At 43.7% G+C, this 18,001-nt stretch overlaps 1 protein-coding gene across 2 annotated transcripts in view; it reads right to left on the bottom strand.

The window, feature by feature from the left end:
* nphp4 (nephronophthisis 4) overlaps nucleotides 1-18,001 on the bottom strand; it is a 520,514-nt gene that overhangs the window by 187,443 nt on the left and 315,070 nt on the right. For both annotated transcript variants that reach the window (XM_061904800.1, XM_061904799.1), the window contains 2 exons: nucleotides 14,492-14,679; nucleotides 166-326 (listed from right to left, as the gene is read on the bottom strand). In XM_061904800.1, the coding sequence (XP_061760784.1) occupies nucleotides 166-326; nucleotides 14,492-14,679 (349 nt within the window). The remainder of the gene's footprint in view (nucleotides 1-165; nucleotides 327-14,491; nucleotides 14,680-18,001) is intronic.

An 18,001-nucleotide genomic window follows, 5' to 3' on the forward strand; every position in this document is an offset into this window, starting at 1 on the left:
TTGGCGTTTGTGATTAGCATTAAAAGTAGTCATCGGCAATGGCAAGCACATATTTTTAAATAAAAAATGGTCCGATATTGATTCCCGGGCCCGCTATCAGCACATTTACACTTAATAGCACAATAATCATCGCCACACGTAGACTCGGGGAGGTGAGTGTGTTACCTTCAGCTCGATGGCGGTTGAACCAATCAGCAGCAATGAGTCACTGTCCCAGATGTCGATGCGCATGGTGTGAAGTGCCAGGTAGCGAAGGAACCAGCGTTTCTCTCCCGGCTTGAGAAAGCTGTCGTCGACTCTGAACTGCACCTGCAGGCCAGGAGAGTCTGGACCAGGTGAATAAAGCAGAAACACAATTTAGTTATGTTGTTTTTTTTCAATACTTTATACACAAAGTGGGGCGAAAAAGTATTTAGTCAGCCACCGATTGTGCAAGTTCTCCCACTTTAAATGATAGAGGTCTGTAATTTTCATCATAAGTACAATTCAACTGTGAGAGACAGAATGTGCATTGTTTCCACCCCCATGCTTGACAGTAGGTGTGGTGTTCTTGGGATGCAACTCAGTATTCTTCTTCCTCCAAACACGACGAGTTGTGTTTATACCAAAAAGTTCTATTTTGGTTTCATCTGACCACATGACATTCTCCCAATCCTCTGCTGTATCATCCATGTATCCATTTTGGTATAAACTCAACTCGTCGTGTTTGGAGGAAGAAGAATACTGAGTTAGATCCCAAGAACACCATACCTACTGTGAAGCATGGGGGTGGAAACATCATGCTTTGGGGCTGTTTTTCTGCTAAGGGGACAGGATGATTGATCTGTGTTAAGGAAAGAATGAATGGGGCCATGTATCGTGAGATTTGGAGCCAAAACCTCCTTCCATCAGTGAGAGCTTTGAATGGTTGACCAAATACTTATTTTCCACCATAATTTAAAAATAAATTCTTTAAAATTCCTACAATGTGAATTCCTGGGGTAAAAAAGTATTTAGTATATTTAGTTCTCCCACTTAAAATGATGCCAGAGGTCTGTAGTTTTCATCATAGGTACACTTCAACTGTGAGAGACAGAATGTGAAAAAAAAAACCCAGGAATGGGGACCACTGTTGTAATCCACGGGGAGATTTTGTCTTGACACGAGAACTACAAAACGGAGAGGAAGCAGGGCCTAACTCCCCTCAAAACACCTTTTCTTTTAACTGTTTCTTTGAATCACCCTTTACGACCTCCTCTTCGAACTGTTTTACGACCTTTTCTTTGAACTGTTTTGTAACCAAAGGCAGTGGCTGTTTATGACCCCCCCTCCCTTAGAAATAGCTGTTGTAGTCATCATTGTCACCGACGTCCCACCGGGTGTGAGTTTTCCTTGCCTTTATGTGGGCCTACCGAGGACGTCGTAGTGGCTTGTGTTGTGGTTTGTGCAGCCCTTTGAGACACTAGTATAAGTAAACATTGATTGAGGATTGATTGATTGATAATCAGGTTCGAACCTGTTTGAACCTAACAATAACAACTTGTCCCGCCTTTTAAGTAACCATCCACAATTAAGATAGAGGAGCATGTCATTTTTTTGTATTTAATCACATGAGTTGAATTGTTGTTCTTGACAGCCCTGATATTTTTATACTGATGCCTTGCAAATGAACAGACAATGACGTTGTTTTTTCTTTTCTTGCAACAGTTTATCCAAATGATCCAAATAAAAAAAAATTCAATTCGCCAATCACTAGGTTAACCATGGCGGGTGAATAGACCCCTCAAAAACTCGATGACCTCGTTGTGATTTTCAAGGGAAAGTTTGGGCTTTCCTTTTTACCCAAGTATTTTTGGTGGAAACGCAGCAAGGGGGCTGTACTGGGTTTTGATGTGTGTGTGTGTGTGTGTGTGTGTGTGTGTGTGTGTGTGTTGGTCTTCAGACATGAAGCGACACCCAGCAGAGCCTCAACTCATCCTGCAACACAAACTACACAACTGGTATTGGCCTCCCCTTCTTGATGTGCGCACAGCAGGACTGGCAGTCTGAGACTCGCGTTCGGGGAACAGTAAGAGCTGGAAGGCCGCAGGCTATGGAAGACAGACAAAGAGTGTAAAGATGGAATCTGACCATTAAAAAGAAAGAAGAAGAAGACGCTGTGTTTTTGAATCCATCCGAAGAAAAGCTGCAGAAATTGTACACGGCGACGAAGGGTGACATTAAACACGGGGAGGGGTGGCTCGGCTGGTCAGCAACTTGAGGGTTCCAGGTTCGATCCCCACTGCCGCCATTCTAGTCACTGCCGTTGTGTCCTTGGGCAAGATACTTCATCCACCTGCTCCCAGTGCCATCCATCCATTCTTTTTCCCACCGCTTGTCCCTTTTGGGTTGGCGGGGTGTGCTGGAGCCTATCTCAGCTGCATTCGGGCGAAAGGCGGGGTACGCCCTGGACAAGTCGCCCCCTCATCACAGGGCCAACACGGATAGACAGACAACATTCACACAACTGTCGTTAAATAGCTTTTACACGAAGACAGTTACGCTTTGTTGTTCTAGCCTTGGGGTCGGTCAGTCTGTTGCTAGGCCAGTGATCGGTTTGAGTCGGGTGACCTCCGACCCCTATCCTCTACTCCTACTTGTGAGGGCTTCCTACCAGATGTTGCTAATGTCTTTAATATCACTCCTAAAATCCAACTGCTGCTATCCTTTAAGTTCCCCAATGTCCTGGAGGCAAAGGCCAGTCCTCTATGGAGTGCTTGTGATGGACATGTGCACTTTTGACCTTAGTAGAATAATCCTCTAAAGGATTCTTTGACCAAATACAAACACATGCCAGCTCACAATCATAGAAAATGGTACATGGTATAATTCACCTCACTAGCAATGCAACATCCATCCATTTTCTGCCACTTATTCCGTTTTACGGTCGTGGGGGGTGCTAGAGCCTATCTCAGCAGCATTCGGGCGAAAGGCGGGGTACACCCTGGACAAGTCGCCCCCTCATCACAGGGCCAACACAGATAGACAGACAACATTCACACAACTGTCCTTAAATACCTTTTACACGAAGACAGTTACGCTTTGTTGTTCTAACCTTGGGGTCGGTCAGTCTGTTGCTAGGCCAGTGATCGGTTTGAGTCGGGTGACCTCCGACCCCTATCCTCTACTCCTACTTGTGAGGGCTTCCTACCAGATGTTGCAAATGTCTTTAATATCTCTCCTAAAATCCAACTGTTGCTATCCTTTAAGTTCCCCAATGTCCTGGAGGCAAAGGCCAGTCCTCTATGGAGTGCTTGTGATGGACATGTGAACTTTTGACCTTAAAAGAATATTCCTCTGAAGGATTCTTTGACCAAATACAAACACATGCCAGCTCACAATCATATAAACTTAGAAACCTTAGAAACAGCGGTTGCTATGTAATCAGGGAAAGTCCAAATAAAAGAGGTGGCGTACAATATTTCGTCAGAACGTGATGGACACTGTACAATAGTACAGCCCAGACGTTTCTCCTCAATTGAGCCGAATTTAATTCTGTCTCTGTTTAATTCCTTGTTTCTTCTCATGTTTAACCTTCGTCTTGTGACCCGTTTTAGTTTTTAAATGCATAAAAACACCACATACATTTATTTTTTTTGCATCAAAGCTTTTTGACTTTGTCAGGAACCTCTTTGTCAACAAAATAAAACATTTTAATTTTTTTCACTAAATTATAAAATGCTCTGGTAGAAATTATGCCCTTGGTGTTGTTAGGGTCGGTTTCGACCCGGTTATAAAAACAAGATGATAAAGCAATGATAAGAGCCAAAACTGAACACACTGACAGCCAGCTCCTCTCCCAATCATGTGAGCTTTAGTGGATTCTCATTTTACCTTGTTATCCTGTACAAAAACAAACAAAAGACGGACACTAAAAGTGTCAATTTTTGCCACTCTGATTTTGTTTTTTTTATTAGTTTTGGAACTAGTAATCTATTTCTCTTGGTTTCATTTGCTTGATTGGTTGTTTGTTTGATGTTGGATTTCTGTTGCTGGAAAAAATACTTTTTAGCCTTTTTCTTGAAGTAAATATATATGGGTCGAAATTGACCCGTAACACCATAGATGTTACTATAGTTAAAATTCTGAAAATGAAAAAAATAAACAAAACACATTTATTTAAGAGATGTGTTCTAATACCCCTTAGTAATAGTTAGGTAACACAACAACCTTTTTTTTATTTATATGATTCTCTTGAGGTTCGTTTTACCATTTTTAAAAATTGAAATCGAGGGGTATACCGACAAAAAAAAGGCCCAATGGCCCAGACCAAAAATATTAAAACCAATATTTTCAAGGATAAGGAAGCCTAACAAGGTAACCAAGAGATGAGAAACACATTGGATGATGGATAATTGTTTTTGGTGTATTTTACAGCTGATTTAAAACATGGGTCAAAACCGACCCGCTAACATAAGAGATGGTAACAGAAAGCTAACACAAGAGGAAGGTTAAAGACGTCATCAGTGTTTGAACCTGACACCACATATCACTATGGTCTCCTCCCTGGTCAGCTTGTACAGTAGATGTCCAACCGGGAGGAGACCCGAAGCAGATTTCGGCTTTAAAACTGGATTGACCTTAATAGAAGATTTTATTTGATCCTGAAAAAAAAAGTCTTAAAGTAGACCTATTATGAAAAAACAACTGTCTTTAACCTCTTGGTGCCTAGGTCTGTTCATTCAGGATCTGCATAAGTCCCAAAAATTTGAAATCAAACCAGATATTTATAAAATATTCTTGTCTTCCTTCTAAAGTCTTCCTAACGAGCAATTTGCTCTATTTTTGACGTCAGTCGTATTAGAAATTAATTCAGTGTAGTAGAAATTAAGTCCTAATGGCCAAGTGGTTAGAGTGTCCACCCTGGTAGGTTGTGAGTTTAAACCCCGGCCGAGTCATACCAAAGACTATAAAATTGGGGAGCCATTACCTCCCTGCTTGGCACTCAGCATCAAGGGTTGGAATTGGGGGTTAAATCACCAAAAATTATTCCCGGGCGTGGACACTGCTCCCCTCACCTCCCAGGGGGTGAACAAGGGAATGGGTCTAATAAAGAGGACAAATTTCCCCACACCTGGCGTGTGTGTGACAACCATTGGTACTTTAACTTTACTTTAATTATCCTTCTCAAAGATTCCTATCAATAAGTGGCGAAGGCTGATTGACGCACTTTGCTTGGGTTTTTCTACAGATGGTCAGAGAGTGAGTGGACCTTAACAAAACACCGTCACTGCGAGCCAGGCCATTTTCCACCATTGCTATGCAGAGACGGAGACCACAAAGAGTGAGTAATGTCCAGAGATTCACAGGAACACAAACACAATCACGACGCTGCCTTGCACAAGTGGCAGTTGCCGCATAATACCACACCGATGAGTGTGTGCCAGACAACCCTGTGTGGAAACAAATCCTCGCTGTGCTGACATTAGGGAGATGGATGGCAGGACAAAAAACCCAAATAGGAAACCTCAACAGTGCTGTGCTGCTGAGAATGTTTACATTCCAGAAAAGACCTAAAGAAACCCAACCAGTTCTCTGGATCCACCATAAATGGAAGATGGGCTTATAGGCTCACACATGAGCACACTCATGGGTACCCGACCCAAAGGTTGTGTATCAAAAGTTTATCAAAGTTATTATTGAGAAGTAGACATACTTGCCAACCCGCTCGGATTTTCCAGGAGACTCCCGAAATCCAGCACCTCTCCCGAAAACCTCCCGGGACAAATTTACACCCAAAAATCTCTCGAAAATCAGGCGGGGCTGGAGGCCACGGCCCCTCCAGCTCCATGCGGACCTGAGTGACGTAGTCGACAGCCTGTTTTCACGCCCGCTTTCCCGCAATATAAACAGCCCAATGATCGAGGGCGAGTTCTTGGTTTCTTATGTAAATTGTGTACACTACTGAATTGGGGTCTTGTGGCCGCTTATGTGGACACTTATACTGCCATCTGGTGGCGTCAGAAGAGTATAACATACAATGGAATCTGAAAAAAAAAAGTGTAAAAAATAAAAAATAGCATGTCACTACACATGAAGTACACGTTTGTGTACTTATGGACTAAGTACACCATATCAAAAGATGATTTTTAGTTTTTATTCTAATTAGGGTCCAATAAGCCCAAATAGCAAAGAGAAATAAAAAAAAAACATGTAAACAAACAGCTTGGGCCATGAGAGGTTAAATGATGTGGCAGGCCAGAAAAATTTAAGAGGCGGTCCAGATCTAAATTTGACACATGCTATCTAGCGAGTAGCGACTAGGGACTACCTAAGCGCTCTCTCTGTACCTTTGTATAAAGTAGCAACTCCTCCTCCACCCAATGACACACAGATGGTGGATGACTGACAAGAGGGTTCACTCAGTTCATTCAATTATGGTATTGAATAAGTGGATGACTGACAAGAGGGTTCACTCAGTTCAATAAATTCTGCAATTGAATAAGTGGATGACTGACATGAGGGTCCACTCAGTTCATTTAATTCTGCAATTAAATAAGCGGATGACTGACAAGGGGGTCCACTCAGTTCATTTAATTCTGCAATTGAATAAGTGGATGACTGGCAAGAGGGTTCACTCAGTCCATTCAATTATCCAATTGAATAAGTGGATGACTGACATGAGGGTTCACTCAGTTCATTCAATTCTGCAATTGAATAAGTAGATGACTGACAAGAGGGTTCACTCGGTTAATTCAATCCTGCAATTGAATGAGTGGATGACTGACAAAAGGGTCCAGTAAGTTCATTCAATTCTGCAATTGAATAAGTGGATGACTGACAAAAGGGTCCACTCAGTTCAATCAATTCTGCAATTGAATAACTGGATGACTGACAAGAGGGTTCAATCAATTCTGCAATTGGATAACTGGATGACTGACAAGAGGGTCCACTCAGTTCGTTCAATTCTGCAATTGAATAAATAGATGACTGACAAGAGGGTCCACTCATTTCATTCAATTCAGTAATTGAATAAGTGGATGACTGACAAGAGGGTTCACTCGGTTTAATCAATTCTAAAATTGAATAACTGGATGACTGACAAGAGGGTTCACTTGGTTCAATCAATTCTGCAATTGAATAAGTGGATAACTGACAAGAGGGTTAACTCAGTTCATTCAATTCTGCAATTGAATAAGTGGATGACTGACAAGAGGGTCCACTCTGTGATGACTCTTCTTCGGCATTGTAATGCCGGTGTGGTTTTCCCGTGGATGCGTCGAAGCAGAACACAGCATAGGTAAGATAAAGGGTATTTAATAACAAAAGTCTATGAACAAAAATACTGGTGTAAAGAGAAAAAGTAAACAAAAGACGCTAGCGTGAAAGCTAGGATAAAACAAGGAAAACTAGAACTTGGTACGAGGACACAAAAGAGTAAACAAAACATTTAGCATGAAAGCTAGACAATAAAGTGGCTTGGCGTGAGAGCTAGCGAGAAAATACATACGAATGATGAGAGTCGTCACTGATGCGCGTGGGCAAATTAGGATCCGAGGAAGACTGAACAGAAAAGGCTGGCTTATAAAGGAGGGTGATTAGCTGAAGCAGGTGTGCGGTACGAGTGTAGCAGGTGAACTAATGAGTAACCAGAGTGATGGGCAAAACAGGAAATAAACGGGTCAGACTGAGAATGAAACAAAAATGGAAATAACAAACGTGAAGATCTGAGCAGCAGATCGCAACAGTATTCCCCCCCAACAAAAGACAGATACCAGATGTCTCAAAAACACAAACAAAAACTTGAACCCCCTCCCCAAAACCAGAAAGTCCACAAACGAAGGGAGGGCGGAGGGAGGCCACGGTGGAGGGTCGCCAGATCGCATGTCCCCGAATCCACCGAGGACACATCATGTGGCGGCGGCGGGTGGAACGCTGCTGCCGAAAAAGTTTTGGCGGGCGACCTCGAAAAGGCCACATTAGTGGCCGCCTCGCAGGATGAGGTGCCCGGCGAAGCGGACGACCCGGGCACGGCCACATCCGTGGCCGACATGGAGGAGGGAGTGTCTGGCGAGGAGGATGACCTCGCAGAGGCCACTCCCGTGGTCGACGTGGTGGACGACGCCTCAGCACCGAAATCCCAGCAGGCTTGGAAGCAGCAGACGAGGGTGCGGGGACTGCAGCCAAAGCAGGCCCGAGTGCAGCTGGCGAGGATGATGCGGGTGCTGCAGCCGCAGGAGTCGTCGGAGGCGGCCTGGGAGCCGCAGGAGTCGTCGGAGGCGGCCTGGGAGCCGCAGGAGTCGTCGGAGGCGGCCTGGGAGCCGCAGGAGTCGTCGGAGGCGGCCTGGGAGCCGCAGGAGTCGTCTGATGCGTGGAAACCGCAGAAGGCGTCGTCTGATGCGTGGAAGCCGCAGAAGGCGTCGTCGGAGGCGTGGAAGCCGCAGTTGTCATCAGCGTAGAAGCAAACGGCGACGTCGTAGAGGCAGGCGTATTAGTCGTCGGCAGTGCTTGGCGGCGTGGAGCTGGTACCGGCGCTTGGCGGCGTGGAGCTGGTACCGGCGCTTGGCGGCGTGGAGCTGGTACCGGCGCTTGGCGGCGTGGAGCTGGTACTGGAGTAGGCTCCAGCCCTGTCGACACAGTTGTAGGCTCCAGCCCCGTTGTCGACGTTGGTGTGGGCTCCAGCCCCGTCGTCGACACTGGTGCTGGAGTAGGCTCCAGCTCTGGAGCTGGTACTGGAGTGGGCTCCAGCTCTGGAGCTGGTACTGGAGTGGGCTCCAGCTCTGGAGCTGGTACTGGAGTGGGCTCCAGCTTTGGAGCTGTTGCTGGAGTGAGATCCAGGCTAAAGTCTGTAACTGGTATGAGAACCAGTTCTGGGTCGGAGGCTGGTGTGAGAACCAGGTGGGAGTCTAGTGCTGGCTTGAGAACCAGGCTAGAAACATTTTCTGGTGTGAAAACCAGGCGAGAGTCTAATTCTGGCTTGAAAACCAGGCGAGAGTCATGTGCTGGTGTGAGAACCAGACTGGGAGCAGTGCAGAACACCGGTGGTGGAGGACGTGCTGGAGGTAATGACCTCGCGAGTCCGAACACCGGTGGAGGAGGTCTACAAGGCCGTTGAGACTTGGCCGGGGGAAAAACAGGTGGAGGAGGTCTACAAGGCCGTTGAGACTTGGCCAGGGGAAAAACAGGTGGAGGAGGTCTACAAGGCCGTTGAGATTTGGCCGGGGGAAAAACAGGTGGAGGAGGTCTACATGGTGGCTGTGGTTTAGAGGGTAGTATCTGTGCTACCTCCGTAGCACAGCTATAGGTCATAGCCCCTTCCTCCAGACGGGGATCCCAGACCCGTTCCCTATGGTCAGGGACTGACCTTAAGGGAGGGTGGTGGGAGGCTTGGAGGCGGGCCGACTCCTCCCCTTTAATTTGTCCAGAATTTCCTTTAGAAAAGGGAGGAAACACCTTGGACTTGGCCGGAGAATGAGGTTTTAAAGGAGGTGTAGGAGAAAAACTAGGTGACTGAGGTTGACTAGAATAATAAGAAAAAATATCCTGATAATTCTGTATCTTGTCATGAATGTTATTGATATTCAAAAAAGGTTGGGAATGAGAATTACTGTCCACAATATAAAAATCTTCTGAAAAAATGTCATCAACAGAGGCCGGTGTTGCGTCACCGGTGGGCGTTCCCCAATTGACGTCATCGCTTGTGTCAGAAAAAGTGTCATGGCAGCTTAAGGAATGATTTGAAAAAAAACAAGCAGGATTACCGGTAATGACGGGTGAATCCTGGACGGGGTGAAACTTGCTGTGTCCATGGGGAGGAATAAGTGGTGCTGGAACATTACTGCCGTGCGGGGGACCTCTCCACTGGACCCCCCGCCTCTTCGGGGCAGCGCGAACGGCTTCGGAGGGGACTTCAGGCCCACAGTCAAGTCTTTCCTGCTCCCAAGCCACGAGCTCCAACCACAAACCCAAGTCGAAGGGTTCCTCACGTGGTTTCGACGCGGAAAAACATTTTGATGCTCGGATCCTACTGTGATGACTCTTCTTCGGCATTGTAATGCCGGTGTGGTTTTCCCGTGGATGCGTCGAAGCAGAACACAGCATAGGTAAGATAAAGGGTATTTAATAACAAAAGTCTATGAACAAAAATACTGGTGTAAAGAGAAAAAGTAAACAAAAGACGCTAGCGTGAAAGCTAGGATAAAACAAGGAAAACTAGAACTTGGTACGAGGACACAAAAGAGTAAACAAAACATTTAGCATGAAAGCTAGACAATAAAGTGGCTTGGCGTGAGAGCTAGCGAGAAAATACATACGAATGATGAGAGTCGTCACTGATGCGCGTGGGCAAATTAGGATCCGAGGAAGACTGAACAGAAAAGGCTGGCTTATAAAGGAGGGTGATTAGCTGAAGCAGGTGTGCGGTACGAGTGTAGCAGGTGAACTAATGAGTAACCAGAGTGATGGGCAAAACAGGAAATAAACGGGTCAGACTGAGAATGAAACAAAAATGGAAATAACAAACATGTGAAGATCTGAGCAGCAGATCGCAACACACTCAGTTCATTCAATTCTGCAATTGAATAAGTGGATGACTGACATGAGGGTTCACTCAGTTCATTCAATTCTGCAATTGAATAAGTATATAACTGACAAGAGCGTTCACTCAGTTTAACCAATTATGCAATTGAATAACTGGATGACTGACAAGAGGGTTCACTTGGTTCAATCAATTCTGCAAATGAATAACTGGATGACTGACAAGAGGGTTCACTCAGTTCAATCAATTCTGCAATTGAATAACTGGATGACTGACAAGAGGGTTCACTCGGTTCAATCGATTCTAAAATTGAATAACTGGATGACTGACAAGAGGGTTCACTTGGTTCAATCAATTCTGCAATTGAATAACTGGATGACTGAAAGAGAGTTCACTTGGTTCAATCAATTCTGCAATTGAATAAGTGGATGACTGACATGAGGGTCCACTCAGTTCATCCAATTCTGCAATTGAATAAGTAGATGACTGACAAGAGGGTTCACTCGGTTAATTCAATTCTGCAATTGAATGACTGGATGACTGACAAGAGGGTTCACTTGGTTCAATCAATTCTGCAATTGAATAAGTAAATGACTGACGTGAGGGTACACTCAGTTCATTCAATTCTGCAATTGAATAACTGGATGACTGACAAGCGGGTTCAATCAATTCTGCAATTGAATAAGTGGATAACTGACAAGAGGGTTCACTCAGTTTATTCAATTCTGCAATTGAATAAGTGGATGACTGACAAGAGGTTCACTCAGTTCATCCAAATCTGCAATTGAATAAGTGGATGACTGGCGAGAGGGTCCACTCAGTTCATTCAATTCTGCAATTGAATAAGTGGATGACTGACAAGAGGGTTCACTCGGTTCAATCAATTCTGCAATTGAATAACTGGATGACTGACAAGAGGGTTCACTCTGTTAATTCAATTCTGCAATTGAATAAGTGGATGACTGACAAGAGGGTTCACTCAGTTCATTCAATTCTGTAATTGAATAAGTGGATGACTGACAAAAGGGTCCACTCAGTTCTATCAGTTCTGCAATTAAATAAGTGGATGACTGACAAGAGGGTCCACTCAGTTGAATCAATTCTGCAATTGAATAACTGGATGACTGACAAGAGGGTTCACTCGGTTCAATCAATTCTGCAATTGAATAAATGGATGGCTGACAAGAGGGTTCACTTGGTACAATCAATTCTGCAATTGAATAACTGGATGACTGACAACAGGGTTCACTCAGTTAATTCAATTCTGCAATTGAATAAGTGGACGACTGACAAGAGGGTCCACTCAGTTCATTCAATTCTGTAATTGAATAAGTGGATGACTGACAAAAGGGTCCACTCAGTTCATTCAATTCGGCAATTGAATAAACGCGCTTAGGTGCTGTATACGATGTATAGAGTGAACCCTCTTTTGAAAGCAAGAGGCAAAGAAAACAAACACAGCAATTTATTGATTCCGACAAAGTGATCAGATTAATTGATCCATCAATTTATCGGCCCGGGCCTAAAGGGAACACAAAAATGGTGCCTGTTTGGATAAATGTTCACCATTTTGTGTGCATTTGTTTAGAAGTATCAGCATTTATTGTGATTCTACCTTTTCTTTCCCCAAGCTGGCAGTGACATACGTGCACGGTGGTGATATTTAAGGTGAAACTGCTCGGTTAAAGGACCAATAAACGGACCGCCTGCTTAATCATACCCTTTACTCTTAATCTTTCAAAAGTAAAAGGCTAGCTCTAGTTGAGTTGTTACAAGTAAATTGGGTTTTAAGACTGTGAGAAAGAGAATATACGGGCGGTAGAAGGGTTTGTGGAGGAAATCACACCGGGTAATAAAGTGCGGTGTGCAGGCTGGGAGAGACATGAGGGAGATATATTGACAGCGCTAATCCGGAATGTGCGTCTCGGGAAGAGGTAGAGTCGCGTTAGTGGCCTGAAGGCTGGGGACGGGGAGAAATGTTTGTGTGTTCAATATCACGCTCTGTCAGTAGCTGTAATATCTCTTCCATTTCATTAGTCGAGACGTGGATAGACATCAATCAGAGGCCGCTTGGCTGATTGAAAGGGAAGTAGCTCCGTATCGGAGAACATCGAGGAGCATCACAGAACACGGTTGTACAAAAATTATCAGGCGGCGACGGTGAGCCTAATGTATTTCGATACATTAGGCGTGTTGTTGCCGGTGCTGTAGCCGTGGGTAACAAGCGAGCTTGCTCGATGACTGACTAACGACAGGGTTTGGGATTATTTTAAAGTGTCTCTGACGGATGGCAAAAAAGCCATTATCGGACATCTCAAATTTTCAAGGTTTCTTATAAGATTCCTTTTTGGCTTTCAACAGACCCTATGGAACAGACTGATAATAAAAACCGCAGAATCATTGTACGAACCCCGTTTCCATATGAGTTGGGAAATTGTGTTAGATGTAAATATAAACGGAATACAATGATTTGCAAATCCTTTTCAACCCATATTCAGTTGAATGCACTACAAAGACAACATATTTGATGTTCAAACTCATAAACTTTTTTTTTTTTGCATATAATAATTAACTTAGAATTTCATGGCTGCAAAACGTGCCAAAGTAGTTGGGAAAGGGCATGTTCACCACTGTGTTACATCACATTTTCTTTTAACAACACTCAAACGTTTGGAAACTTAGGAAACTAATTGTTGAAGCTTTGAAAGTGGAATTCTTTCCCATTCTTACTTGATGTACAGCTTCAACAGTCTGGGGTCTTGTTGTCGTATTTTACGCTTCATAATGCACCACACATTCTAAATGGGAGACATGTCTGGACTGCAGGCGGGCCAGGAAAGTACCTGCATTCTTTTACTACGAAACCACGCTGGGGGCTTCACGGTGGCAGAGGGGTTAGTGCGTCTGCCTCACAATACGAAGGTCCTGCAGTCCTGGGTTCAAATCCAGGCTCGGGATCTTTCTGTGTGGAGTTTGCATGTTCTCCCCGTGAATGCGTGGGTTCCCTCCGGGTACTCCGGCTTCCTCCCACTTCCAAAGACATGCACCTGGGGATAGGTTGATTGGCAACACTAAATTGGCCCTAGTGTGTGAATGTGAGTGTGTATGTTGTCTGTCTATCTGTGTTGGCCTTGCGATGAGGTGGCGACTTGTCCAGGGTGTACCCCGCCTTCCGCCCGATTGTAGCTGAGATAGGCGCCAGCGCCCCCCGCGACCCTGAAAGGGAATAAGCGGTAGAAAATGGATGGATGGATGGATGGAAACCACGCTGTTGTAACACGTGGCTTGGCGTTGTTTTGCTGAAATAAGCAGGGGCGGCCATGATAATGCTGCTTGGATGACAACATATGATGCTCCAAAAACCTGTATGGATGGTGACTTAACAGAAGAGCGAAATACGTCACGGTATGTCAACTGCACGCACAATATGATTCGCATCTGACACCAACGCAAATGGGTTAGAATAATTATATCTAAGTTACCACAAAAACTATGTGTTAATGAGTTCCCGGCGAGAAAACCAAAAGCTGTATTTGAACCTACCAAGAAGAAGGCTTGTAAAACTCCACTGTGTAGGGGGGGAAGCAACATGAAGGTGTTGTTTTTCTTTCATGTATTGTAATCAACAGAAATATTTACGACCCCCCCTACATGTAGAAACAGCTGTTCCCATGTAATCAGGGAAAGTCCAAATAAAAGAGGAGGCGTGCGGCCTTTCGTCAGAGCGTGGTAGAAGACTGTACAAAAAGTACAGCCCAGACGTTTCTCCTCATTGAGCTAAATTGAACTCTGTCTCTGTTTGATTCCTTGCTTCTTGTCTGTTTAATATATGTCACCAGTGTTTGAACCTGACAAAATAAGTTGCAATTTTTGCTACAGAAAGCTACAGTGAAGTAAACACCTGACAATTGTCCATGTTGCAGTATGTTTCATTTCCTCTTCTATGGGTATTATCACATGTTTTTGTTTTGAAGATCAAAAGCTGTGGATCCTTACCAGAGTTCACGCTTCCGTCGTTGTTAATGGCGGTTAGAACACAAGGAAGCGGGTCGCCATCTTTCTGCTGCAATTTGCTGCTGTTCAGCAGTCGGAGCTGCTGCGACGTCACCGGTGGAAAACGGTAGAACTGGAAGGTGAAGTAGATGTTGCTCGGCCACTCAGGAGCAACACCTTTTACTGGTTTTCTGTTGAAAGACACAAGGTGGAATGTTTAAAAAATGATCAATATTATTTTTTTTGCACCAACAGCACAAAAAATCTGGTATTTTCTCCCCGAAGTTCACATGATTATTTCTTCAGTATTGTAACCGGTGCCTTCATCGAAATGCCCCCCTCTACCTCAAAGAACTACTCACCCCTAAATCCTCTACACTACACCTCCGCTCCGGACAGGCTAACCTCCTCCAACCTCCGAGGACAAAGCTACAAACAATGGGAGACCAGGCTTTTCTGCTCCGCCGCGCCCAGTCTGTGGAACGCTCTCCCTGACCACCTGAGGGCACCACAGACTGTGAATGCTTTTAAAAAAGGCTTAAAAACCCTTCTTTTAAAAAAAAACACCCTTTTTTTTTAGATATATGCATACTACTTCTAGCTATAAGGCTGTTGTAGTTTTTTTTCAATTATCTTTTGATGTGTATTACTTTTTAATACATTGTAGCACTTTGAGGTTGTTTACTCAATGTAAAGTGCTTTTTACAAATACAATCTATTATTATTATTATTATTACTCTAGCTTAATGTTAAGAAAAAAATATTTATACGTATGACAATCAGATGTTTGCTTATTTAATTATGTTGTAGGTTTTCAGGATGCAACGGCTTCAAAATAAAAACATTTTTTAACATAAATCCATACAGCAAACCTTCAAGTTAAAAGTACTCTGTTATGTTTTAAGTCGCAAGCAAAAATTGGAGTTACAAGCATTCCCGCCATTAGTTGGCGGAGCAAAACATCTGGTTTAGACGGCTAGAGGCGGACCTAACCTTGTTGTCCAACCATGGGAAGCAAGGAAGTGAGAAGGACAGTGCAGAGAAGAAGTGAATGATATTCATTGACTTAAAGAAACAAATAATTAAAAACATGACAGAGCGAAGCAATTCAATTGCATCACTCCTAGTTAAAAATTTAAAATTAATGTCCAGACGGCGGATATTTAGCCTTCAAAATATGGAAAAGTTGCTGATGGTGTATTTGACAGAGAAGCAGCTGGATGGAGATACTGTTGAAGGTAAATGTTGTACGTTATTATTACACTAATTCATAACACTACTGTACTTTAAGATGCTATCTAAAATTTAGTTTTTCTTTGTAAAAGACATCTTACGTGTTAAAATGTTACTGTTTTAGGGAGGCCAAAGACCATTTAAATCAATTTCAATGTGAGATGTTTTGAGATACAAGTGTTTTGGGTTAAGAGCTCCATCACAGAACCAATGCAACTCCTAAGTTACGGCACTATTGTAGTTTTTAAGGCATAAATCCCTTTCTTGCTACAATACATTATTCTCTAAGGAAACTGATTTGTGTATAAACATGTTTTTGGTGTCTAGAACAGATTGATTGGATTTTCATTAGAGATGTCCGATGATATCGGGCGATAAATGCTTTAAAATATAAACATCGGAAATTATTGGTATCGGTTTCAAAAAGTAAAATTAATGACTTTTTAAACGGATATAGAAAGAAGTACGGAGCAGTTGCGTCTCCCAGTCAGAAGCCCCTCCCCTTTCCTCTCTCCCACGCACAACACAGGAGTTGCAGCACGACTGCAGCAAGAGAGGTTTACTGGCGATGCTTGATGACTCGGTTGGTAGAGTGGCCGTGCCAGCAACTTGAGGGTTGCAGGTTCGATTCCCGCTTCTGCCATCCTAGTCACTGCCGTTGTGTCCTTGGGCAAGACACTTTACCCACCTGCTCCCAGTGCCACCCACACTGGTTTAAATGTAACTTAGATATTGGGTTTCACTATGTAAAGCGCTTTGAGTCACTAGAGAAAAGCGCTATATAAATATAATTCACTTCACTTCACTTCACTTCATCAAACCGCAGCGAGCAGAGCATAACAAAAACAACGGCGTGTTGTTGCCGGTGCTGTAGCCGTGGGTAACAAGCGAGCTCGCTCAGTGACTGACTAAAGACAGGGTTTGGGATTATTTTAAAGTGTCTCTGACGGATGGCAAAAAAGCCGTTATCGGACATCTCAAATTTTCAAGGTTTCGTATAAGATTCCTTTTTGGCTTTCAACAGACCCTATGGAACAGACTGATAATAAAAACCGCAGAATCATTGTACAAAAACCCCGTTTCCATATGAGTTGGGAAATGGTGTTAGATGTAAATATAAACGAGATACAATAATTTGCAAAACATTTTCAACCCATATTCAGTTGAATGCACTACAAAGACAAGATATTTGATGTTCAAACTCAAAGTTGTTGTTTTTTTGCAAATAATAATTAACTTAGAATTTCATGGCTGCAACGTGTGCCAAAGTAGTTGGGAAAGGGCATGTTCACCACTGTGTTACATCACATTTTCTTTTAACAACACTCAAACGTTTGGGAACTGAGGAAACTAATTGTTGAAGCTTTGAAAGTGGAATTCTTTCCCATTCTTACTTGATGTACAGCTTCAACAGTCCGGGGTCTTGTTGTCGTATTTTAAGCTTCATAATGCACCACACATTCTAGATGGGAGACATGTCTGGACTGCAGGCGTGCCAGGAAAGTACCTGCACTCTTTTACTACGAAGCCACACTGTTGTAACACGGGGCTTTGCATTGTTTTGCTGAAATAAGCAGGGGCGTCCATGATAATGTTGCTTGGATGACAACATATGTTGCTCCAAAACCTGTATGGACCTTTCAGCATTAATGGTGACTTAACAGATGTGTAAGTTACCCATGGTTTGGGCACTAATACACCCCCATACCATCACAGATGCTGGCTTTTGAACTTTGCGCCGATAACAATCCGGATGTTTTTTTTCCCTCTTTGTTCCAGAGGACACCACGTCCACAGTTTCCAAATATAATTTGAAATTTGGACTCGTCAGACCACAGAACACTTTTCCACTTTGCATCAGTCCATCTTAGATGAGCTCGGGCCCAGCGAAGCCGGCGGCGTTCCTGGGTGTTGTTGATAAATGGCTTTCGCTTTGAATAGTAGAGTTTAACTTGGACTTACAGATGTAGCGACCAACTGTAGCTACTGAGAGTGGTTTTAAGAAGTGTTCCTGAGCCCTTGTGGTGATATCCTTTACACACTGATATCGGTTTTTGATGCAGTACCGCCTGAGGGATCAAAGGTCCGTAATATCATCGCTTACGTGCAGTGATTTCTCCTGATTTTCTGAACCTTTTGATGATTTTACAGACCGTAGATGGTAAAATCCCTAAATTCCTTGCAATAGCTCGTTGAGAAATGTTGTTCTAAAACTGTTTGACAATTTGCTTACAAAGTGGTGACCCTCACCCCATCCTTGTTTGTGAATTACTTAGCATT

This window comes from Nerophis ophidion, linkage group LG06 (genome assembly GCF_033978795.1).
Source record: "Nerophis ophidion isolate RoL-2023_Sa linkage group LG06, RoL_Noph_v1.0, whole genome shotgun sequence".
Lineage (NCBI taxonomy): Eukaryota > Metazoa > Chordata > Actinopteri > Syngnathiformes > Syngnathidae > Nerophis > Nerophis ophidion.